Source organism: Myotis daubentonii, chromosome 4 (genome assembly GCF_963259705.1).
Source record: "Myotis daubentonii chromosome 4, mMyoDau2.1, whole genome shotgun sequence".
NCBI classification, from domain to species: Eukaryota; Metazoa; Chordata; class Mammalia; order Chiroptera; family Vespertilionidae; genus Myotis; species Myotis daubentonii.
Window position 1 is genome coordinate 36888525 of NC_081843.1, and position 26088 is coordinate 36914612.

Consider the following 26088-nt stretch of genomic DNA (forward strand, 5'->3'; position numbering starts at 1 on the left):
GAACAGCAGCTAATGTTTTTAAAAAATAGAATGTGGGAACATTGGTGGTAAATTCACAGATTAAAGAGAACAACAATGAAAAACGTAAAGAAATAAAGCCTATATTTCTAAAATCATTAGTGATTAAGTAAATTATGGCATATGTATACAATCACAGACAGATTAATATATACCTATATAAGGTGGTGTTTTATACATAGGATGTAGTTTATGGTTTACTGTTAAATAAAGTAGTATAAAATATAATTATTCTAATTTTTAGAAATCTATATATGCAAAAAAATGCCAATAATGACATACATCACATTATTAATGAGACCTATATTAAGTTATTTGGACTATAGACAAATACAACTTTCTTTTATCTAATCTAGAGATTGTAAAATAATAATCACTCTTGTAATAAGAAAAACTTCTAAAAATAAGTAGGTATGCATACAAATGATTGTACAACACACGTTCATCATCTATACTAAAAGACATCAGAACATGTCCAACCAGCTTGGATGAGGGTGGGTTCCCTTTCCCAGGGGTCCAGTACCTTTCAGGACGAAACTCCTCAGGGTCTGGCCAGTACGTAGAGTCTCGGTGAAGAATAAAACTTGGCACCATCACCACTGTCCCTTTGGGAATGAACACCCCATTGATTTCCACATCCTTCTTACAGACCCGCTCAAGTCTACCAGCAATTGGGTATAACCTGAGGTTTTCATTCATCACCATGTCAAGATACTCCATCTGTGCCAGGGCATCATAGGTGGGAGTTGCCTGGGAAGAAAGAAACAGATTTTGATAAACTGAGATTTGAGATCAACTTTCAACTCAGTCTATGTCGTTTTATAGAAATGTTAGGCGCTCCAAAGAATAACTTATTTGAGTAAAGGACCTTAGGATTTACAGACATTTTGATATCTATCATATCCTTTGACCTGCTTAATGGCCCATTGAGATACGTGGAGTAGTTATAACTATGGGAGACGTTGGGGACAATACCCTAAACAGGACCAGAAGTCTCTCACCTTACCATACAGTGATTTTTTTAATCTCATGTGACTAATAGACTATGGCCCCGACTCTTAAATTAAATATGCTATGGTCACTTTGTTTTCAAAAGAGAGGCCGCACTTCTGCAGCAAGGAAAGAGAATGAGTAAAAAAGCAAAATCTCAACTTGACATAAAGTTTTTTAGTTGAAAAATCCTATATTTTTATATACATATATTTTTTATTGATTTCAAAAAGGAAGAGAGAGGGAGAGAGAGATAGAAACATCAATGATGAGAGAGAATCATTGATTGGCTGCCTCCTGCACACCCCTACTGGGGATCGAGCCCACAACCCAGGCATGTGCCCTTGACCGGAATTGAACCTAGGACCCTTCAGTTTACAGGCTGACACTCTATCCACTGAGCAAAACCAGCTAGGGCCAACCCTTTAGATTATATATAGGATTTGGAGAGAAAAACTATCTAATGTAGAAGTTATAAATAACTTGATAAGAAACAGGTTTCTTTCTAAACCAAATTGGGTACATGAAGAGTATGATGGGATGCTAGCTACCAGGCACACAATTTCATTCTAGCAGAAGTTATGAAGAGGTGGAACCCCACTCAGCCTCATGCTGCCTTGCTGGAACAGTCTCCTAGTTGTTCAGGGTTTGACTGTAAGCTGTGAAGATCTCATACAAGCCTCTCCAGCCCCAGAGGCCAGTCTCTTCCTACCACAAAGAGTTCCAGTTTTGTCAGATATCTGAAAACAGTGTGGGCAATATGTGGGTATCACTTGGTGTTATATTGAAGAGGCAATGCTGGAGAGGTTAAGGCTTCTTCACCACTAGCTATATGACTAGTGTATGAAAATTATTTCACCTCTCAGTACCTGTTTTCTGATATGTTACATGGAGATATTTAGAGTTGACACTTCATAGAGTTGTTTGGCAGAGATATCACTGCTCACCCAATATCCATGTGGTCTCCACATCTCCCAGCCCACTTAAAGCTAGGGGGAACCAGCTTTGAGAATGGGCTGTGAGCTGAGGTGATGTATGTTCATTGGAAGTCAAAACACTTGAAAATCCAGTGAGCAACACTCTACTTCTTTATTCCCCAACCAAGATGAAGGCCTTGTGTTCCAGAAAGTGCAGCTACAAGAAAGTGGGGCCTTGCCCTAGCTGGTTTGGCTCAGTGGATAGAGCATCAGCCTGCGGACTGAAAGATCCTGGGTTCAATTCCGGTCAAGGGCACATGCCCAGGTTGTGGGCTTGATTCCCAGTAGGGGACATGCAGGAGGCAGCCAATCAATGATTCTCTCTCATCATTGATGTTTCTATCTCTCTCTCCCTCTCCCTTCCACCTGAGATCAATAAAAATATTTTTTAGAAAAAGATAAAGTGGGGCCTTTTTAGCTTATATTTCTGAGTACCTATGGAGCAGAGACTCCCATTCCTACCCTCCTCTAACAATTCATGTTCTATATATAAATATGAGAAGTAAACTTTTGCTATGTAAAGCCATTTAGATTTCAGGACCAATCTGTTACCAACGCATAACCTAACCTATCCTGGTTAATACAGAATTTGTTAAGATTAAATTCATTTATAAATACAAGGTATTTAGAATAGACACATATAGTAAGGAGCAAATGTTTAGTTATAGTGTTTTAATTATTACTAAAAAAAAAAAAAGCAGAACACAATGATTTAGCTAGTCTCTGTGTCTTAGTGACCTTTCCATCTTATTGCTATCAAAAGAATGCCAATGTGAGTTTTCCATGAGAAGAAAGATAATCTCTAATTACATAGGTTCTAAAATCTTTTCCTTATATCTGAAAGACCTATGACTCAGAAAGGTCATATGACCTGTCCAATACCATAGTCTGGACTCAGATGTCTATCTTCTATTCCCTACCCTACGCTCTTTCCTGTATGTCAGGCTTCTTCTAGTCTGGAATGTTTACCCAGGGTGGTATATTACACTATTTGGGCCTGTTCTCCACCATTGTGTGTGTCCGTGCCCTTAGTCATCTAACTTTGTGCCGTCCTATTTTGATGCTGGGGTTGGCCATAGTGCATGCTTTAAATCAATGGAATGTTGGCTAAGTATGATGCAAGCAGAGTTCTGAAAGGCACCCATATGATTGGGCTTATTGGTCTTTCCCTCTGCCATTGCCTGAGAAGAACATACCCAGGCTTCTTGTCTGGAGAATGGGAGATATGTGGATCATGTGTGGAGCTGATTCACCCAGCCTCTTAGCCAAGGCCAGCCTAGATCAGCCAAGAGCCAGACTAAAGCAAGTCCAGTCAATATCAACACAGATAATTATCCAGACACTTGAGCAATCAATGTTTATTGTTAATTGCCACTGAGGGTCTTTTTTTCCATTTGACATTATTGTGATAACAGATAACTGCTATGCCAGGAAAAGCACTTTGTCTAAGATCTTATAATCTGTGAAAAGTACACATTACCTATATTTCTTTGTTTTCATCACTTTACATCCTTCCTAAATAGCATAGATAAACAACTGATGCTTATGCTCTTTGCAAAAATTATCCTACGAAATGGTGAGGAGGCATTCTTGTTAAGGTTTCACTTCCTCCCTACCTCTGCAGGTATCATCCACTTACCTTATTGGGAAATGTTACCTCGATCTCCTCTTGCAGTTTCTGCTGCACATCAGGGTGAATGGCCATAAGATACATAAAGAAGGAAAGGGAAGTGCTAGTGGTTTCATAGCCAGCAAAAATAAAGATAATAGATTGGGCGACAAGCTCCAGATCGGTCATAGCTAAAAGGAAAAGAAAGGTCAATGTAAATCATCAGTTTGGATTATGAAAAATCCATATGAAATGCCAAACTGCTAGAAGAAAAAAATGGAAATTCAGATCAAACTAGAGGGAGTTGTACTCTGATGTGTGTACTGCAGATCCAGAAAAAGGCAAAAAAAAGTCTTAATCCAGTTTTTCCAAAGGTCTACACCAGTGGTTGGCAAACTCATTAGTCAACAGAGCCAAATATCAACAGTACTTCTCCGAAAACCAACTTCTGCGCATGGGCCACAAAGTTTCAATCGCACTGTACGCGTACCCGCACGTGGTATTTTGTGGAAGAGCCACACTCAAGGGGCCAAAGAGCCGCATGTGGCTCTTGAGCCACAGTTTGCCGACCAGGGGTCTACACTATTCTTGGTCACCTGCCCCTGAATACATCACTCTCATCACTATCTCAGCTGTGTAATTCCACAGTATGTTACTGGAGAATCTTAAAAGTAGTTTAACTATAAGTAATATGGGATAGCATTCTCCCCCAGGAAAATTTTAAATTATTCCTAAAAATTTTGAGATGGTTTACAATACTGAAGTTTATGTAAAGAAAAATTAAAGGATCTTTCTTCTAAACATGTTTCCAGGAACTTAAAAGAACAGTAATTGGCCGAAACCGGTTTGGCTCAGTGGGTAGAGCGTCGGCCTGCGGACTGAGAGGTCCCAGGTTCGATTCCGGTCAAGGGCATGTACCTGGGTTGCGGGCATATCCCCAGTAGGAGATGTGCAGGAGGCAGCTGATCGATGATTCTCTCTCATCGATGTTTCTAACTCTCTATCTCTCTCCCTTCCTCTCTAAAAAATCAATAAAATATAAAAAAAAAAAAGAACAGTAATTGGCTACAGATAAACTCTTCTACTCAAGCTATTGTCTATGGACCAGAAGCATCAGCAGTATCTGGGAGTTTATTAGAAATGCAGAATATCGAAGACGGCAGTAGCAGGAGCTTCCTTCAGCCAGGAGGAATGGAGAGCTGTGGCTCTCCACTGCTGGGCCAGATGGTGGTGTTTCAGAGAAAGAAATGGAAGCACAGAGTCCTGACAATGCTCAGACTCCCAAAACTCGCATCCTGTTGCCTTTGGAGTATAGCCAAGGAGCATATTATCTATAAACCAAGAGTTATTGCTGTAGAACCACCATTTCCCTCTGTGACTGATCCCCAGGTTGGATGCTTGGAGGGAACCCCATGGAGGTCAGGGGTCACCATTACAGTGAGGGAAAACAAACCCCACCTCCAAGCAGCAAGGCTGTACTGTTTTATAAAAGCCCCGGAGGTCAAATCTGGATCACAGAGGTAAAAAATCTTGTGATTCAGTGCTATCTACTGGAAAATAGTAGAAAGCTCTCTTCAGAGGAAGCTGTTATAAGCCATTAATATCAACAGATATAAATGTGTAGGCAAAGGAGAACAACAAATACCATGAATAACTATGGAAACGAGGATTGAAAGAAAATGAAAAAGCCCCAAAAAGCAAGTTGGAACACATGGAAATATGTGATGTAAATGACAGAGATTTCATGATTGCAGTTCTGTAAATACTCAACAAAATGCAAGAAAATGCAGACAGGCAATTCAATGCACTCAGAAAACAAATGAATGAACAAAATGAGTAGGTTACCAAAGAGATTGAAAGTTTTAAAAAGAACCAATCAGAAATCCTGAAAATGAAGCATGCATAGAAAACAGAGCCAAGGAGATGGAGGAAAGAATTATGCCAGCAGAAAAAGCAATGTTAGAATAATGGGCATTCCAGAAGAGGAAGAAAGGGAGAAGGGAAGGAAGAGTCTATTCAAACTAATAGTGGCCTCCTCTTTTATTTTCTCCTGAGAGAATAAGCATGGTTAAGATCTAATCTATTTGTGTGGGAATGAATTAGGACCTTTTGATACTTAGAGCACTGAAATAAACATGCTAATTCCCACAAAGTTGTAATTCACAACTAAAAACAAGAAAGGTCTACCAAGGACTGATTTTTCAAACATTATTTTTATGATGCTGTTGGGGGTAGATTCAACTATCAAATTCCTTCCCCCAGCTAGGATATACCCCATGATATCCAAAATTTAAGCTGTGCTGCCCAATAGGTAGCCACTAGCTACATGTGCTTATTTACATTTTAATTATTTAAAATTAAATATAAGATTCAGTTTTCAGTTGCATTGCTTACATGTCAAACGTGTAATAGCCACATGTGCCTAGTGGTAACTCTATTGATATAGAATATGTTCTCTTTCATCACAGAAGGTTGTATGAGACTAGATAGATAGGGAGAAAGAAAGATTTGTATACATAGATATGGATATATTTATAGTGCTGTGCTGGAGTCATCTCAACCCTGTTCTTTAGAACCAATTATTAAATATTCAGAAATTTTGTGAGATGGTTGTCAAGCCATTAGTAGTTTGAAATTAACTATGATGGAAGTATTTATATCATAGGAATAAACAATAATACTTGCATGTTTCTTTTTTGAGAGAAAATGTGTTTACATCACTAATTATGGGTGAATATAAAAATATTTATGTTTATGAGACCTCTGTAAATATATTTGATGTTCTTAGCTTTATCCACTGAGACAATCTAGAAGTAAAGAAATCGTAGGAGCAATGAGCACTCCTAGATCGGATTTTGGTTTCTAAGTACTTCTCACTAAGATAAACCAGAATTCCTTGGTGAAATGGCTGGCTCCAGGGCTGATCAGGGGAAATAGAGAGAAATTTGGAATGCCTTGCATCAGAAAGCAAGGAAGTACTCAGAAAATGATAGGTGAAAAAGATACAGGACACTCTCTATACTCTAATGGTGGACATATCTATATATATAAAAGCCTAAGTGACTGAATTACCAAACGACCGATCGCTATGATGCTCACTGACCACCAGGGGGCAAATGCTCAACGCAGGAGCTGCCCCCTGGTGGTCAGTGCGCTCCCACAGTGGGAGCGCACAGTCCCGGTGGCCCACCAGCCCAGCAACAGCCACTCACTCCCTCAGTAGTCCTGCAGGTCCAATCTTCAGAGAACAGGCCAGGCACTGACGGACCAGTGCTGCCAGCATGATCCCAGCTGCACTGCTGGCCTCCTGGAAGTCAGCCTTGGGCATGTCAGTGGGACGGATCTGGATCCCAGGCCATGGGCGATCCACCACCCACCCGAGGGCCAATCGCATCCTGCCCTCCCCACCCGCCTTAGGACAGGTGTCAGACGCAGGGCTCACAGCTGGTGAGCACCGCTGCAGTGGCACGAGCCTCTCCTGATTGGGACTGACTGGGCGCAAGCCCGCAGCAGGCACAGCAGGGCTGGGATGAGTGGGAGCGGGATGAGCAGGAGCAGCAGGTGGCATTGGACTGCATGCATCAGCCCAATTCCCTCAGGCCGCCCCGAGGGACCCCACCCATGCATGAATTTCTGCACTGGGCCTCTAGTGTCATTATAAATTTACTAGGGGTCCAGTGCACCTTGAAAGGAACTGTGGGCCGCAAGGATGTGGTGGGCACAGGGGTGGGTCTCGGCCCATCCACCAGGCCCCCGGTCCCTCATCTGCTGGCAGCCCCGCTCCCACCACCACCATTCCCATGCACTGATGGCACCAGCCCCACTCGCACCCGCTGATGGCGTGGAGCAATTGGTGCCAGTGCCAGTAGTAGGTGCAAGCGGGGCCGGCGCTGTCAGCGGGTGCGAACGGCGGCTGCTGCCTTGATTGCCCCTCAGGAGCAGGGGTAGGTGGAGAAGTCCTCAAGGGCAATCAGGGCCCACAGCTGCTGCTCACACCCGCTGACAGTGCCGAGTGATCTGGACCAGCACCGAGCGCCAGCAGTGGGTGCAGGCAGCGACTCTGGTGCCAGCTGCGGGTGCGAGCAGGGCCAGCACCGGTAGTGGGTGTGAGAGGCAGCTGCCGGCCCTGACCGCCCCTCTGGAGCAGGGGAAGGTGGAGAAGCCCTGAGGGGCAATCAGGGCTGTCAGCCACCCCTCACAGCCACTCCTGGCACCCACTGACAGTGCCAGCCCCACTCATACCTGCTGCTGGCACTGGCCCCAATTGCTCCGTGCCATCAGTGGGTGTGAGTGGGGCCGGCTCCAGCAGCAGGTGCGAGCACCCAGCAGGACTGCAGCGCAAGGGAGCAAAGAATTTTCACTAACCACCAGAGGCTTGCACTGATGACAGCGACCGGCACCCCGCCTTGATCTGGTGCCCCCCTCACCCGCTCCACCATCCCACCATAGCCAATGCCGGCCATGTTCCCCACTCTGCCACCTGCTGCTGATGCCCGCCATGTTCTGTGCACACCCCCTGGTGGTCAGCGCACATCATAGCGACCAGTTGTTTGGTTGTTCCACCATTTGGTCTATTTGTATATTAGGGTTTTATATATACAGTATATATCGATTAAAACCCATAGAACATACAACACCAAGTGTGAATCCTAATTTAAACTATGCACTTTGGATGACAATCGTGTCAATGTAGATTCACTGACTGTAACAAATGGTACACTGCTGTTAGGGATTCTGATAGTCAGAGAGGCTGAATATAGGTGAGGGGAGAAGGTTATGGGAAATATCTGTTCCTTTCACACAATTTTGCTGTAAACATAAAACTGCTCTAAAAAGTAAAGTATATTGAAAAAATAAAAAGAAAGAAAGAAAATAGGACCCCAGCGCCTTCTGAAAGGGCTCCAGTGGACAAACCTGAGAGAACTTAACCATCAAACAAGTAAATAAAAGACAAAACTTTATACTAGATTAAGCTAGTGAACACAATTTGACCAAGGGTTCCAAGTGAAGGTCACCAATACTGGGGCAATGTGCTTCCTAAAGTGATGCATCCTTAATGCAAATTTCCATGTAGCTGGATGAGGCCAGAGAATAGACATTGGAAACAAGCTCCCAGAGATTCTGATGTAGGTGATCCACAGAACACTGACTGACCTCAGGGCATAAAATTCTTGTTTATGGTGCCCTTCAAGCTTTGAATAAAGCTGTGCCCACATGTGTGTAGAAAGTGCCTCTGGCTACCTTTATTCTGAGCATGTGTCTTTTTCAATTTGATAGAAATTCACGTCTGCATGAAAATCTTCCTATACATTTTCTGAACCACCACTACCTCTGAGCCTCCCCATCACTGGCCCTCTGAAGTACACCTTGTTTACCTTTATGGGAGTCTGTTTCTTTGGAATTCTGAGAGTTAATCATCAGCTGAAGAAAATCCACTCGGTGCTGGAAGCAGAAGGAGAAATTTCAATGACAAAGAGTCAACTTGTGAAACCAGAAATAAATCAGGAGTGCAGTACTAACTTTCTTTCCTGTTAAAATGGCCACTTCATTTCTTTTTTTAATTTTATTTTTCTATTACAGTTTACATTCAATATTATTTTGTATTAATTTCAAGCATATAGCATAGTGGTTAAATAATCATATACTTTGCAAGGTGTTCCCCCCAATATTTCCAGTACCCATCTGTCACCATAGAGATACTAGAGGCCCAGTGCACGAATTCATGCATGGGTGGGGTCCCTCGAGGTGGCCTGTGGGGATCAGGCTGAAACCCTCAGTCCAACGCCACCTGCCGTTCCTGCTCATCCCAGCCCTGCTGCGCCTGCCACAGGCTTGCACCCAGTCAGTCCCAACTGGGAGAGGATCGCGCTGCCGCAGCGGCACTCGCCAGCCATGAGCCCTGCATCTGGCGCCCATCCTGAGTGGGGTGGAGGGGGGCCAGGACACAATAGGCCCTCCGGGCAGGCGGTGGAACACCCTTGCCAGCCCAGGATCTGGATCCATCCTGCTGACATTCGTGCCAGTTGTTGGGAGCCACCTGGCAGCCACTTTTATATCATTTCTTCCTTGCAGAACATCTAGGGAGGGAAAGCGGCCACAGTGCCCGAGGCCGACTTCCGACCATGCCAGCAGTGCCGTCAGTGCCAGCAGGTCCATCAGTGCCTGGCCCATTCTCTGGAGATTGGACCTGCAGGACTACTGAGGGAGGGAGTGGCTGCCACAGGGCTGGTGGGACGCCGGGACGGTTTGGTCAGCTGAGCGGCACTACGGCTGTGGGAGCACACTGACCACCAGGAGGGCAGCTCCTGCGTTTAGCGTCTGCCTTCTGGTGGTCAGTGTGTGTCACAGCGACCAATCATTCGATCGGTCAGTCACTTAGACTTTTATATAGAGAGATTATTGGCTACATTCACTATACTGTTATCAGTGAAGTCATCCAGCAACAAATCTTGGAGAACAGAATGTTCCCCTGAGAGAAATTCAGCCATCATGTCCAATGGCTTTTTGGTCCTCATTTTCTCTGCTCTTTGGCTTCTCTCACTTTTGAACAGTTTCCTGGCCAAAGAGTTGCCTGCTTCCCTCTCGTCATACCTGGTTGCTCAGAAAAAAGTCCCTGACTTCAATACTTTTTTTCTCCAGCCTTAATCTTTAATGAAAGGCCACATAACTGAATCCCCTGACATTTGCAGAGTTCATCAGATGCTTTTCTGGGAGAAGCTTCAAATACTCCACCATCCCAGAACTCTCCACAACATTCAGTACAATTCCGGGATACCAGCCCCATCTCCATGGCCTGCAGACATTCTTGTGCTGGCCTCCAGGCCCATGAAGGCAAAGCTGGGTTAGCCAGCTTGCAACCTCAATGCCCAGAGAAAACTACTTCCCTCTCCAGTCCCTGAGCAGGCTTCAGATTAACATAGAGCCCTCCCCCAGGGGCCTGCTGGGAACTTCCACTGCAGAATGTGTAAAATAAGAGGCTTGGAATTGATGAGTGTTTGCCAATTTTAACTCTGGGGAAGTATGATACCAGGAAAATAATTTTTAAACAGTAATTTTTTTAGACTTTGACAATTTATTAAAAGGAAGTGGAAAACTTTTCATCTCAATAATATTCATGCAGTGATATACTGACCTTTGTGCCTATTATTATATTACATTTTAGACAATGTCTCTCTGACTCATCTTTTATTTCCTTTTCTAACCTACACCTTCTTCATTCCCCATAAAACGTTAGAACTTTCCTCCTGTAAACCTATAGTCTTTTATCTATCTGAAAAAAGAAGAAGTGCAGAAATCATATGTATCCAGCTCAATAAATTATCAAAGCATGAACACACTCATGTAACCACCACCAGATTTTACCTTTTGTTTATCTTGGAGGCGATTTTCTTTCATTCTTTTTACAGACTTTTTGAAAAAATCAGTCACACTTCTTGGAAACAGAGTAATATTAAATGCTTCAAAAACTGGGCCAAGGAATGGAAAGAGTGCTGTAAGAAAAAAGAAAGCACAATGAAAATACGAAATGTACCGGGAGCACTTATAATTTTCTCTACCAATGAGGAGAGTAAAAGACACCAGGCTTCTCAACCAGGAGCCAGTCCCTCTATGCCCTGTGCTCAGACTTCCAAGCCCGTGGCTGCGCAAGGACAAGTCCACACAGACGGGCCATCACTATAGCAGTGAGATCATGGCCCCCTCCCCATCTTTTGAATGACTAAAGGAACAGGATTACATCCTTGAACAGCTTTGCCTTTATCTATTAACTAGACTTTCTTTGAATAAACCAGAGCAGAGTCTGATACTTTAAGTAATTGCACTGTTCAAGAAATAGTAGTCAGGTGCACATGCATGGACACAGTAGAACACTAGACACTAAAATGTAAACAATGATTGCATGTGAGAGTTTAATTATAGGTGAGTCTTGTTTCTTCTCTGTCTTTTAAAATAATTCTGAAATTTTTATAAGAACTGTGTACTGTATTGTTGGAGAAAAAGGAACCCTCGTGCATTGGAGTGGGAATGCAGACTGGTGCAGCCACTGTGGAAAACAGTATGGAGTTTCCTCAAAAAGTTAAAAATGGAACTCCCATTTGACCCAGTAATCCCACTTCTGGGAATATATCCCAAGAAACCAGAAACACCAATCAGAAAGCATATATGCATCCCGGCACAATTTACAATAGCTAAGATTTGGAAACAGCCTAAGTCCCCATCAGCAGATGAGTGGCTTAAAAAACTGTGGTACGTCTATACAGTAGAATACTACACCGCTATAAAAAAGAAGAAACTTTTACCATTTGCAACAGCATGGATGGAACTGGAGAGCATTATGCTAAGCGAAATAAGCCAGTCAGAGAAAGATAAATATCACATGATCTCACTCATATGTGGGATATAATGATCAACATAAACTGATGAACAAAAATAGTTCCAGAGACAAATGGCAGGTCAGAAGTGGGTTAGAGACCAACTAAAGGACTTGTATGCATGCATATTAGCATAACCAATGGACACAGACACTGAGGCAGTGTGGGCTTGCCCTCGAGGGTGGGAGTGGCAGGGGCAGGGTCAATCAGGGGAAAAAGGAGACATATGTAATACTTTAAACAATTAAAAAAAAGAACTGTGCATTGTATAATAATATTTATCAAAATATATATTGTAAAAGAATTCATAGACAGGATAGAAATAATACAGAGTATGTCTTTCAACCATAATGGAATGAAATTAGAAATCAATAATAAAGAAAAATGGGAAACTCACTACTATGTGGAAATTAAAAAAAATACTCTCCTAAATAACCCATGGGTCCTACAAGAAATCAGAAGGGCAATTAGGAAATACTTTGATATAAATAAAAATGAAGAGAAAGCATTCCAAAATTTATGGATGTAGCAAAAGCAGCACTCAGAGAGAAATGACTATAAATGTCTACATTAAAAAGAACAAAGTGCCCTAGCTGGTTTGGCTCAATGGATAGAGTGTCAGCCTGCGGATTGTGAGGGATCCCGGGTTCGATTCCGGCCAAGGACATATGCCTGGGTTGCGGGCTCGATCCCCAGTGGGGGGGCGTGCAGGAGACAGCCAATCAATGATTCTCTGTCATCATTGATGTTTCCCTCTCCCCCTCTCCTTCCCTCTCTAAAATCAATAAAATATATTTTTTTAAAAAGAACAAAGATCTCAAATCAATAACCAAACTTTCCCCCTTAACACACTGAGAAGAAAGAGCAAACAAAACCAAAAGAAAGAAGGAGGAAACATATAATACATATGAGGGAAGAAATTAATAAAATAATGAATAAAAACAACAGAGAAGATCAATGAAATCAAGACAATAATTTTAAGACATTTAAATAAATTAACCAAGACAAAAGAAGATTCAAACTACTAGCATCAGAAATGAAAAATGGGAGATTACTACTGACATTAAAAAATAAAAAACTTTAAAGTAGTATTATGAACAACTGTATGCCAATAAACTAGATAACTTAGATTAAATGGGCAATTTTCTAGAAAAACACAACTATAGAAACTGACTCAAAAATAAACAATCTGAATAAACCTATAACAAGAAAGAGATCAAATTATTAATCAAGAGACTACCCACATGCCCAGACAGCATGACTCAGTGGTTGAACCAAGAGGTCACGGTTCAATCCCTGGTCAAGGCACATGCCCAGGTTGCAGGCTCAATCCCCTGTGGGGGGTGTACAGGAGGCAGCCGATCAATGATTCTCTCTCATCATTGATGTTTCTATATCGCTCTCCCTCTCCCTTCTTCTCTGAAATCAATAAAAATATTTTTTAAAGAAACTACCAACAAAGAAAAGCTCAGGTCCAGATGACTTCAGTGATGAATACTACCAAATATTTAAAGAACACCAACTTTTCACAAACTAGAAAAGGAGGGAACACTTCCAAACTTATTGCACAAGGCCAATATTACCCGGATACTAAAACCAGACAAAGGTATCACAGGGAAAGAAAGCTACAGACCAATATATCTTATGAACATGGATGCACTAATCCTTAACAAAATACTAGCCAAACTCAATTCAGAAGTACATAAAAGGAATTATATACCATAAATTCTGGGGGTTAGCCCAGAAATGTGAGGTTTTGTAATAAAACTATACCAATAGAATAAAAAACACAAACCATATGATCATCTCAATAGATGCAACAAAAGCATTTGACAAAATGCAACACCTTTTTTGTGATAGAAACACTCAACACCTAAGAATAGAGGATAAAGGGGAATTTCCTCACCATTAAAGCAGCGGTTCTCAACCTGTGAGTCACGACCCCTTTGGCGGTCGAACGACCCTTTCACAGGGGTTGCCTAAGACCATCCTGCATATCAAATATTTACATTACGATTAATACCAGTAGCAACATTAAAGTTATGAAGTAGCAACGAAAATAATTTTATGGTTGGGTCACAACATCAGGAACTGTATTTAAAGGGCCAGAAGGTTGAGAACTACTGTGTTAAATGGAATCTATGAAAAATCCATAGCTAACACCATACTTACTAGTGAAAGCCTAGAGAAATGTCTATTCAGGTTAAGGCAACTGAATTTTGAGAAGTGTTCTAAGTTTATTAATTTGAGAAAAACAGGTTTTTAAAAATAGTTCTGGGACAACTGGGTAGGCATATGCAAAAAAAATGAAGTTGGACTCATACATTATCCTATCTAATAAAGAGGTAATATGCAAATTGACCATCACTCCAACACATAAGATGGCCGCCCCCATGTGGCCACAAGATGGCCAGCAGAGGAAGGCAGTTGTGGGCAATCAGGCCGGCAGGGGAGGGCAGTTGGGAGGGACCAGGCCTGAAAGGGAGGGCAGTTAAGGAGGAACCAGCCCTGCAGGGGAGGGCAGTTGGGGGGGACCAGCCCTGCAGAGGAAGACAGTTGGGGGGGACCAGCACTGCAGGGGAGGGCAGTTGGGGGCGACCAGGCCAGCAGGGGAGAGCAGTTAGGGGTGACCAGGCCAGCAGGGGAGGGCAGTTAGGGGTGACTGGGCCAGCAGGGGAGGGCAGTTGGAGGCAACTAGGCCTGCAGGGGAGGACAGTTATGGGCAATCGGGCCAGCAGGGGAGAGCAGTTAGGCAGGGGAGTAATTAGGGGGTGATCAGGCAGGCAGGCGAGCAGTTGGGAGCCAGCAGTCCTGGATTGTGAGAGGGATGTGTGGTGGGATTGGGCCTAAACAGGCAATCACACATCCCTTGAGGGGACCCAGATTGGAGAGGGTGCAGGCTGGGCTGAGGGACACACACACACCCCATGCATGAATTTCGTGCACCAGGCCTCTAGTACCATATATTAAAACAAAATAAAAAATTGTTCAAAAAACTAAACATAAAAGTTAAAACGTTATACTCTTAGAAGAAAATTAAGGGGTAACTATTTATGACATATTTGGCAATGGATCTTAGACATGACACCAAAAGCAGACAATAAAAGATAAAAGACATAAATTGTAGATGATCAAAATAAAAATTTTATGCAAAGGACTCTATCAAGAAAAAGAGGGGAGAAACCAAGATGGCAGCATAGGTAAACACCGGAGTTTGCTGCCTCGAACAACCACTTCAGAAAAACAACTAAAAGACGGAACGGACATCATCCAGAACCACAGGAAGGCTGGCTGAGTGGAAGTTCTACAACTAGAAGGAAAGAGAATAGCATACCGAGACTCAGAGGAGGCGCAGTGCTGAAGTAAAATACTAAGGTGCGGAGTGCATGCGGAGCGGGCTGGCGGGTGAGGGCGTGGTTGTTGTTTTCAATCAGGAGGGAGTCTCAGGCTCTGAGCTCCAGCTCCAGGCGAGTCTCTAGGGACCCAGACTCATACAGAAGAAGCGGGACTGTCTGGCATCGCTCAGAACCCTAGGGCAGCTTTTTCTCCGAGGGGCTTGCAGCGATTACTGGGACACTGAGAAGCAGAGCCTCTGAGGGCAGGACTGAGAGCAGCCACAATTGCTAACCCCGCCCTGTTGATCCCATGGGACCCGCCCCGCCCAAGCCCTGCAGGGAGACTTTTGCTGGATAGCCTCAGGCAAAGGCTAGATTAGCACCTCCGTAGAGATCCAGGAGCCAGGAAGCCCAGAGGTCAGAGTGGGACCATCCAGTTTGCAGCTCCGTGGAACCATAAAAGACACACTCAGGGGGCAGACTCAGTGAGCACCAAAGCCCCATCGAAGCAGGTCTAGCCCCAGAGGGGTGTCTCCAGCACAGAAGTTCTCCCACTGCAGACACAGCTGATTCTCACAGCCAAGTGGCCTGGAGGTCAATTCCTCACAGTGATAACTACAACAATCAAGGCTTAACTACAATAAGACTGTGCACAAAGCCCACAAGGGGGTGCACCAAGAGTGTCTGCCTCAGGTAATTGGGACACTTAGCGCAGAAAGGCACTCTATCGACACAGCGAAGCATAAAAATGCAGTGAGATCTTCAAGAAGACTGGTGAGACTGCCAATAAATGTAGTGAGATCCTCAAGAAATCTAATGAAACCCTCAATGTTGTGATAAAGAACCAACTAGAAATTAAGCATACACTGACTGAAATAAAGAACATTATACAGACTCCCAACAGCAGAACAGAGGAGCGCAAGAATCAAGTCAAAGATCTGAAATACGAAGAAGCAAAAAACACCCAACCGGAAAAGCAAAATGAAAAAAGAATCCAAAAATACAAAGATAGTGTAAGGAGCCTCTGGGGCAGCTTCAAGCGTACCAACATCTGAAATATAGGGGTGCCAGAAGATGAGAGAGAGCAAGATATTGAAAACCTATTTGAAGAAATAATGACAGAAATCTTCCCCTACATGGTGAAAGAAATAGACTTCCAAGTCCAGGAAGCACAGAGAACACCAAACAAAAGGAATCCAAAGAGGACCACACCAAGACACATCATAATTAAAATGCCAAGAGCAAAAGACAAAGAGAGAATCTTAAAAGCAGCAAGAGAAAGAAACTCAGTTACCTACAAGGGAATACCCATACGACTGTCAGCTGATTTCTCAACAGAAACTTTGCAGGCCAGAAGGGAGTGGCAAGAAATATTCAAAGTGATGAATACCAAGAACCTACAACCAAGATTACTTTATCCAGCAAAGCTATCATTCAGAACGGAAGGTCAGATAAAGAGCTTCACAGATAAGAAAAAGCTAAAGGAGTTCATCACCACCAAACCAGTATTATATGAAATGCTGAAAGGTATCCTTTAAGAAGAGGAAGAAGAAGAAAAGGTAAAGATACAAATTATGAACAACAAATACACATCTATCAACAACTGAATCTAAAAATCAAGGGAATAAATAATCTGATGAACAGTATGAACTGGCGATGGTAATAGAATCAGGGACATCGAAAGGGAATGGACTGACTATTCTTGGGGGGAAAAGGGGTGTGGGGTGAGGGAAGAGATTGGACAATAATCGTGCACCTATGGATGAGGACAGTGGGTGGGGAGTAAGGGCGGAGGGTGGGGTAGGGACTGGGTGGAGGGGAGTTATGGTGGGAAAAAAGAGTAACTAATGTAATAATCTGAACAATAAAGATTTACTTTAAGCCGAGACCGGTTTGGCTCAGTGGATGGAGCGTCGGCCTGTGGACTGAAGGGTCCCAGGTTCGATTCCGGTCAAGGGCATGTACCTTGGTTGCGGGCACATCCCCAGCGGGGAGTGCAGGAGGCGGCTGATCGATGTTTCTCTCTCATCGATGTTTCTGACTCTCTGTCTCTCTCCCTTCCTCTCTGTAAAAAATTAATAAAATATATTAAAAAAATTAAAAAAAAAAAAAGATTTACTTTAAAAAAAAAAAGAAAAGACCCCTACAGAATGGGAGAAAAATTCTCAATTCATATATCTGATAAGGAATTTTTACCTAGAATATATAAAGAATTCTTACAACTCAACAAGAAAAACATCTCTAATGTAAATGGCCAAAGGATTTGAATCAAAATTTATCCAAAGAAGATACCACCCTAGCTGGTTTGGCTCAGTGGATAGAGTGTTGGTCTGCAGACTGAAAGGTCCTGGGTTCTATTCCAGTCAAGGGCACATGTCCAGGTTGCAGGTTCAATCCCCAGTAGGGGGCATGCAGGAGGCAACTGATCAATGATTCTCTCATCATTGATGTTTCTATCTCTCCCTCTCCCTTCCTCTCTGAAATCAATTTTTAAAAAAGATACAAAGATGCAACAAAAATATCAAAAGTTGCTCAACATTGTTAGTCATTAGAGAAATGCAAATAAAAACCACAATGAGATACCACTTCATATCCACTATAATGGCCATAATACAAAAGATAGAAAAATGTCAACCAAATGTTAGTGAGGATGTGGAGAAATTGGAACCTTCATACATTACTGATGGGAATGTAAAATGGTGTCACTACTGTAGAATAAAGTTTAGCAGTTCATTGATAATGTAAACAGGGGTTAATTATAGGGTTTAGCAATTCCACCCCTGCATAGAAGTAAAACCAAAAGAAACACCAAAAAATTGAATCAGGTAATCACACACACACAATTATTCACAATAGCCAAAAGGTAGAAACAACCCAAATGTCCATCAACTGATGAATGAATAAACATAATTACAATGTCCATACAATGGAATATTATTGAGCCATAATAAAATAAAAAGTGCTGATATATGCTACCACATGGATGAACCTTGAAAACATTATACTAAATTTTAAAAAGCCAACCACAAAAGCCCACATATGTGATTCTATTTATATGAAGTGTCCAGCATAGGCAAATCTATAGAGACAGAAATGGATGAGAGTTTGCTTTTGGCTAAGGAGTGGGATGTTAAAGTCAAAAATACCATAGCTCAGCCAGAATTAGTGGAGTGGGGCCCTGTGCACCAAAAAGGTTGCTGGTTCAATTCCCAGTCAGGGCACATGCCTGGGTCGCAAGTTCAATCCTGGGGGTGGGCACATACAGAAGGCAACCGATGGATGTTTCCTCATATCAATGTTCTCTCTCTCTCTCTCTCTCTCTCTCTCTCTCTCTCTCTCTCTCTCCCCCTCCTCCCCTCCCCTCCCTCCCTCTCTCCCTCTTTTTAAGCATGTGCTCCGGTGGAGAATAATAAAAATACCATGGGGGGAGGAGAAAAAAATACCATAGTGGGAGTGGGTAGGGGCTGGGAGAAGGGGGACAAAGGGTGTGTGGAATGGGAGATATCTATAATACTATCAACAATAAAATATATATGTATACACACACACAATAAAGGTTAAAAAAATTTTAAAGTACCATATATCTAAGTTGACAAAAATGTTCTAATGATTAATATAATGATGGCTGTATATATCTCTGAATGACATATACATATTACAAAATAATTACCATATTAAGTTTAATTAACATAAATCACCTCACATAGTTTAAAAAATTTTTTCTATCCATGTAATGAGAACTTTAAGAATCTACACTCTTGTTTATCTTATAACTGAAATTTTGTACCTTTTGAGCACCTTCATCTAATTCCCCCATCCTCAAATCCTGCCTCTGATAACCACAAATCATTTCTTGTTTTTCTGTGAGTTTGGGTATTTTTTCAGATTCCATATATAAGATCGATCATACAGTATTTGTCTTCCTCTGACTTATTTCACTTAGCATGATATCCTCAAGGTCCATTGGTATTGTTGCAAAAGGTAGGATTTCCTTCCTTTTTATGGCTGAATAGTATCCATTCTATCTATCTATGCCACATATTTTATCCATTTACCTGTCGACAGACACTAGGTGGTAAAAATGATGGAATTGATATTTTTGAGTGGATGAATTTTATAGTATGTGAATTATATCTCAAATGAGCTTTTATAAAAAAAAGAGATAAGAGAAGGTAGGAGGGAAGGAGGGAAGGAGGGAGGGAGGGAGGGAGGGAAGGAGGGAGGGAAGGAGAGAGAGAGAGAAGGTGGGGAAAGGAGGTAGGAAAAGAAGGAGAAAGAAAAATAGTAGTCCACGTACTTATGCAGAGAACGTATGGATCGAAGAAACTAAATTTTAAGAGCTTCTTGATATTTTCCACAAAGGGATCTTGTGGGTTGTTCAGGGAATCAATGTTCACTCCAAATGATGTGCCAGTAATCACATCCATGCTGTAGGCCCCAAACATGCTGAGAAGAGAAATAGAAAATTAAAATCAGCACCTCTTAACTATCCTTATCCAACACATACAATAGGAAGGACACATAAATTCATATGACCAGGCAAAGACAGGTAAAGAGCCACACAACTGTCAAAACCATCGGCTGGATCATCTAAAGAATCTATGCTCCTGTCACAGTCCATCATGAGGTGTTTATCAGATGCCAATCATGCAACTGGCCCTGTGCTGGGTTATGGGGACACCAAGGCAAGTTAGACCCACCTGTGAGCAATAGGAGGTCAGTCAGAGGGAAGGAGACCCATAATCAGGCAAATTACAGTAGTGTGTTTTGAGTCTGGACAATAGTAGCCATACTGTGCTTGAGCAGGACCAAGGGTAGGTAATGACTCTTCTCCGAGGAGTCAAGAAAGGTGATATTGATCTGGGTCTTGCCTCACCACATTGTCTATACTCAGAGCTGATTCCACTTCAGCACCTGACAGAACAGCAGCACCCTGGTCTGAGTTGCCAGGAATGCCATCGCTCCTTCTCTGCACTCCTGCTAAAGCTCCTGAAAGACCCACTGTCCTCAAGTCCAGTGATCTCAAGTTGCCTTTAGGGCACATTCATTTCTGTAAAATGTAAGAAATAAGAATGCTCCTAGTTTAAGAAATAACAATAAAAATATCACTCCAGAATCAATTTGGGGGAATCCCATAGGTAAGTGACCATGTCTCCAGTTTTCCCAGATCAGTCCCACTTTACCTCTGTTGTTCCTACATAGTTAAAAGTATCTTACTTTAGATAATAAATGACATTCTTGCCCTACCCATAGTCTATACAGGACATTCTTTAATTTGAGACTAAAGAAAGGAGAAGTGGTGGGAAGGTTTAATATTTCATATTTTGCTGGTATCCTCACCAAGAACATGAAGGCATTTAAGTTGTTCCAAGTTCCACACTGTAACTTCCCAGCCCCACCCACTGCCCACCAATATGTACCAGTGCCTTACCCTGCCAGTATTTCACATCCTCTACACTGAAAACTTTGGTACAATCATGTTTCTACTTTCTAAACTATGTTTTTTTGTCTTCAAGAATATCCAAGGTGACAACTAAGCAGACAAATTAATCCTGGTTCATGTACACAGGAGAAGATCTTTCTCTCCTGGCTGCCCTGCTTTTTGGAGGAGCCACATCCTCTTGGGTAGCCCATTGGAGTTCTAACACCACACACCCACTTCTGTCTGGTCATTACAGTAATTCAGTGGGAATTGGGCTCTGGCAGGCGGCTGGGGGGTCTTGGAGCAGAGCTCCGAATCCCAGCAGCTGGCCTCCTACTTACTCTTTCAAGGTGATGGGCTTGCCTTTCTCCGCTTCCTTCCTCAGGTTGCTGACCAACACATCTGCATACTGGCCAATGATGGGGAACATCTAGACACAAAACACAACAACACCCGCAGTTAAGTGGGAAGACTCGAGTACTAGAAGACCTGCCTTTCTCAAGCATGGAGCAGTAAGTGATATCTTATAATGAATCTTACAATGTCACTTCTAGGACATAAAGATAAAAGACCATTATTAGGAAGCTCAAATTCAGCAGGCTACCCTTGGAAAGAAACGATCTTACTTTCTACCTGTCCCCAGATGTATTATTTAAGTTTCAAATTAAGTATCCTCTTATACGCTTACCTCCTTGAGCTTTCCACTGGTGAAGGTTGGAGATAGCAATGTTCGTATTCTCTTCCAAGTTTCATCCTCAGCTATAGAGATGGCACTTTTCATAAATCCCACCGGACCAATGGACTAGAGTTAAAAGCAAAGGACATTTTGCTCTGTGTAAGTTTTGGAGTTCTCAACAGTTGTTAAATGGGCATCAATTATTCAACAAATATTTAGTGACTGTCTAGTTAATAGCAGGCCCTATGCTAGATACTCAATAAATACTTATCCCCAATGCCTAGCATCTCATGAAGGTGCAGGAGACATCCAGCCACCTGATGTGGTTTCCAGCCTTTATATTCCAATCTCTTTCTCAAGGAAAATGAACCACGTGTTGAGGAAACTGCTCTTCCAGGAGAATAGATAGGAATAAGACCTAGTACATCCTTCAGAGCTGTGCAGGATAGAAAGGAATTCTTGACAGATAGACAGATAGCTTTAACAAACTGTTTGCTGCCTCAGACCAGCTCTATCTTTACTTATATCTACAGCTTGAGAAACTTGAAAAGGGGATGTTTAATATGATAGCTTTTAAATAAAATAGTAGTTAATACTTAAAAGATAAGGAATCTATTTGCTATTCTTAAACATGGAAATCCCTTTCCCTTACATTTTCTCACCAGTGATAGAAGAAAAAAGAAAATTTAATTGTATTTCTCAGGTTGGGATTGGCCTATCAGGCCAACCTGCTTGACTCATTTCTTCCATTTTTCCAACACTACGTTTTCTTTTAAAATGTATATCTCCCAATATACATTCATGATATTTTAAAAAAAAAAACTCACCAACTAGAAAAAAGGGAAACTTCCTCAACCTGATAAAGAGCATCTACAAAACCTAAAGGTAACATCACATGAATGAGATAAGCCTGGAGTAACATCACCTGTTGGAATAGGAGACTCCTGCCTCCATTCCCCCGCCCCCCAAAAAAAAACAATTAGACAGCTACCCACACACAAAAATAGGTCTAAGAGAGCTCAGGAGTTCCCTCAAGGAAATCAGCAACAGAGTGGAGCAAAAAATCCCTGAGAATAACTGTATAAAGTGGATAGGGAAAATAGTCTTATTTTGTCTGCATCATCTCATCCCCCAGGCTGGTGCTGCTCAGTGCCAGGAGGGAAGTTCTTACCCTGAGGGTCTAAGAACTGAGAAAAGAGAAATAGGGTGAGTGATAATTTTCCCCAGCCTTTCAGGGCATTGTACAAATTACCTGATTTGGAATAAAGATAGCTAAGAACAAAGAAGAGCAAGAACTACGAGTATCAGCCATGTGGCATGAGTGACCACAATTTTTTGTGTCCAAGTCTGCAGAAGACCCCAGTAGCCTTTGAGGCTGAGGAAACAACTGGGCACAGATGCTGTGAAACCCCTGAAAATGTTACTGCTGATAGTCCCACAGGTTTTCACACTCACAAATTCCAGGAGCCTGAATCCTGCCCAACCACACTCCACCCCCACCAGTGCTGCCCCAATTCGTGCCACCACTGAGCAGGATCTGTGCTAGCAGACAGCCCTGGCCTCTGTGACTGGGCATGTGTATAACACTAACCCAGTCCCCTGCAGATTCTCAGGTGCCCAGAGCCAGCTCTGACTATTAGTGGACTACATTGACACATATGCCCACAGCTAAACCCTGCAGCCACACACCTGCACACTTTCATCCTCCATTCCATCACAAGCTCCCACTGGCATGCATGTCTTTATAGGTAGCTGCTATAGCTACATGAGTATACACTGACAGCCCAGGCACTCTAAGCTATTTGTGTGCCCACAGCTTGCCCCAACCCCTGCCACTGGAACTGGATCCCACCATTGGACGTGTGTGCCTGCAGTTAGCCCCAAGAATTTGCATACCACTAAATTTGGCTGCCACTGTTGCCTGTCCCAGTCCCTCACCACTGGACCTCTTGATGCTGTTGAAAACCCCAACCACTCTTGCAGCCACAGTGGAACAAACACAGCTCTTGCTGTCAAGGATCATATAGTTGGTTATGTTGTGAACCCCTGCTACCTGGCCAATGTTGCCCATGAGACCTGGAGCCACTACACACCCCCAGGCGGCATCCTGCACCACTAGACCAAGGGTCCCTCCGGTGTGCCCCAACCCATAAGTAAAGGTCTTTCCTTATTAAAGTTACTTTGTAAAGTCTGCAAGAAGTGACTGCTTCTTCAAATGCACAGACACCATTGCAAAATTACAGTAACCACAAAGAATCATGGAAACATGACTCCATCAAAGGAACCCAATAAACTTCTAGTAACAGACCCCAAAGAAATGAGATCACAAATGGCTTTAACAAGGTTTTAAAAATACTTGTTCTACCAAGAGGGATATCTTGGCTGTGGAGATCCCCCTAAGGAGTGAGGGGTCCCAGCACCACATCAGGACCCCAAGCCCAGGGTCCCAGTGCTGGGGAGAGAAGATCATCATAATTTCTGGCTGTAAAACCCAGCAGGGATTGAGGCTGAGAGGGATGGAGTCCCGGGCAGTTTCTCTTAAAGGATCTATGCAGGAACTAACTCAAACTCCCTCTGAGTTCCAGCACAGAGGCAGCAGAAACCAGAAGAGCAAAAAGAAAAAAGAATCCAAAAAATATGAAGATAGTGTAAGGAGTCTCTGGGACAACTTCAAGCGTACCAACATTCAAATTATGGGGGTGCCAGAGGAAGAGAGAGAGCGAGACATTGAAAACCTATTTGAAGAAATAATGACAGAAAACTTCCCCTACCTGGTGAAAGAAATAGACTTATAAGTCCAGGAAGCGCAGAGAACCCCAAACAAGAGGAATCCAAAGAGGACCACACCAAGACACCTCATAATTAAAATGCCAAGGGCAAAAGATAAAGAGAGAATCTTAAAATCAGCAAGAGAAAAACAGTTAGTTACCTACAAGGGAGTCCCCATATGACTGTCAGCTGATTGCTCAACAGAAACTGTGCAGGCCAGAAGGGAGTGGCAAGAAATACTCAAAGTGACGAATAGCAAGTACCTACAACCAAGATTACTCTACATAGCAAAGCTATCATTTAGAATTGAAGGTCAGATAAAGAGCTTCACAGAAAAGAAAAAGCTAAAGGAGTTCATCACCACCAAACCAATATTATATGAAATGCTGAAGGGTATTCTTTTAGAAGAGGAAGAAGAAGAAAAAGGTAAAGATAAAAAATATGAACAACAAAGTGACAACAAATACATATCTATCAAAAATTGAATCTAAAGGTCAAATGAATAAAAAATCTGATGAACAGAATAAACTGGTGGATGGAATAGAATCAGGGGCATGGAAATGGAACAGACTGATAGTTCTCAGAGGGAAAGGGGTGTGGGGGATGCGAGAAGAGATTAGACAAAGATCTTATATGCATGTATGCATTACCTATGGATGCAGACAATAGGGTGGCAAGGGCCTGGGGTGGGGTGGGAACTGGGTGGAGGGGAGCTATGGGGGCGGGGGAAGAGGGACATCTGTAATAATCTCAACAATAAATATTTTTTTAAAAGAATATAAAAAAAAAGATAAGCTACACACTATGACTATAAAAGAATAGTAAGAGGGAGCCTTATGGAGATGGAACAGTTCTGTATATTCATTTATGGCAGTAGTTACACAAATCTACACACATGATAAATTTTATAAGAAACGCACAAATGAGTGCACATAAAAATTATAAAATCAGAATAACCTCTATAGATATAGTACTGATGTCAATTTCCTGCTTTGATATTGTACTATAATTATATGGGATACTAGAAGCCCAGTGCATGAAAATTTGTGCATGCAGGGGGGTCCCTCAGCCAGCCTGTGCCCTCTTGCAGTCTGGGAGCCCTCAGGAGATGTCTGACCGGGCAGGCCAATCAGGGGACAGCACAGCCAGTGAGCGGCTGGCCCCGTCCCCCATCGCCGTGCTGCTGCCACTGCTGGTGGACTCCCTCTGCAGTAGGCACTGGGCAGGCTGATCAGGGGATGGCACTGGCTGGCAAGCCGCCCCCCCACCACTGTCCCCTCCTTCTGCCCGCTGGCACATGCCTTAGCTGGCCTAGTACCGCCTGCTCGCCAGCCCCGCCCCCTGCTGACTGGTCATTCCACTGTTCAGTCAATTTGCATATTATGCTTTTATTATATAGGACTAGAGGCCCAGTGCATGAAATTCATGCATGGGGGGTAGGGGCGGTCCCTCAGCCCAGCCTACACCCTCAGACATCCCTCTCACAATCTGGGACTGCTGTCTCCTAACCATCCACCTGCCTGCCTGCCTGATTGCCCCTAACCCCTCTGCCTGCCTGCCTTATCCCCACTAACTACCCTCCCCTGCCAGCCTGATTTCCCCTAACTTCCCTCCCTTGCCGGCCTGATCGCTTCTAACTGCTCCCCCCTGCCGGCCTGATCGCCCCTAATTGCTCCCCCCGCCGGCCTGATCACCCCTTACTGCTCCCCCCTGCCAACCTGATTGTCCCTAACTGCCTCTGCCTTGACCCCTGCCACCATGGTTTTGTCCAGAAGGAAGGCAGGACAACTGGAAGGTGTCTGGTTGACCTGGTCTAATTAACATATCACCCTTTTATTAGTATAGATTACTATTAGAGGAAACAGAGTGAAAAGGGTATATTCCTGCATTTTTTATAACTTCCTGTTAATTTATTATTATTGC

General features: G+C 43.0%; 1 protein-coding gene across 2 annotated transcripts in view; it reads right to left on the bottom strand.

Moving 5' to 3' along the window:
* The window catches only part of LOC132232293 (cytochrome P450 3A12-like), a 43237-nt gene that overhangs the window by 6922 nt on the left and 10227 nt on the right, over positions 1–26088 (bottom strand). For both annotated transcript variants that reach the window (XM_059691750.1, XM_059691749.1), the window contains exons 5-11: positions 21409–21522; positions 21062–21150; positions 19596–19744; positions 10957–11084; positions 8970–9036; positions 3625–3785; positions 542–768 (exon numbers count right to left, since the gene is read on the bottom strand). In XM_059691750.1, the coding sequence (XP_059547733.1) occupies positions 542–768; positions 3625–3785; positions 8970–9036; positions 10957–11084; positions 19596–19744; positions 21062–21150; positions 21409–21522 (935 nt within the window). The remainder of the gene's footprint in view (positions 1–541; positions 769–3624; positions 3786–8969; positions 9037–10956; positions 11085–19595; positions 19745–21061; positions 21151–21408; positions 21523–26088) is intronic.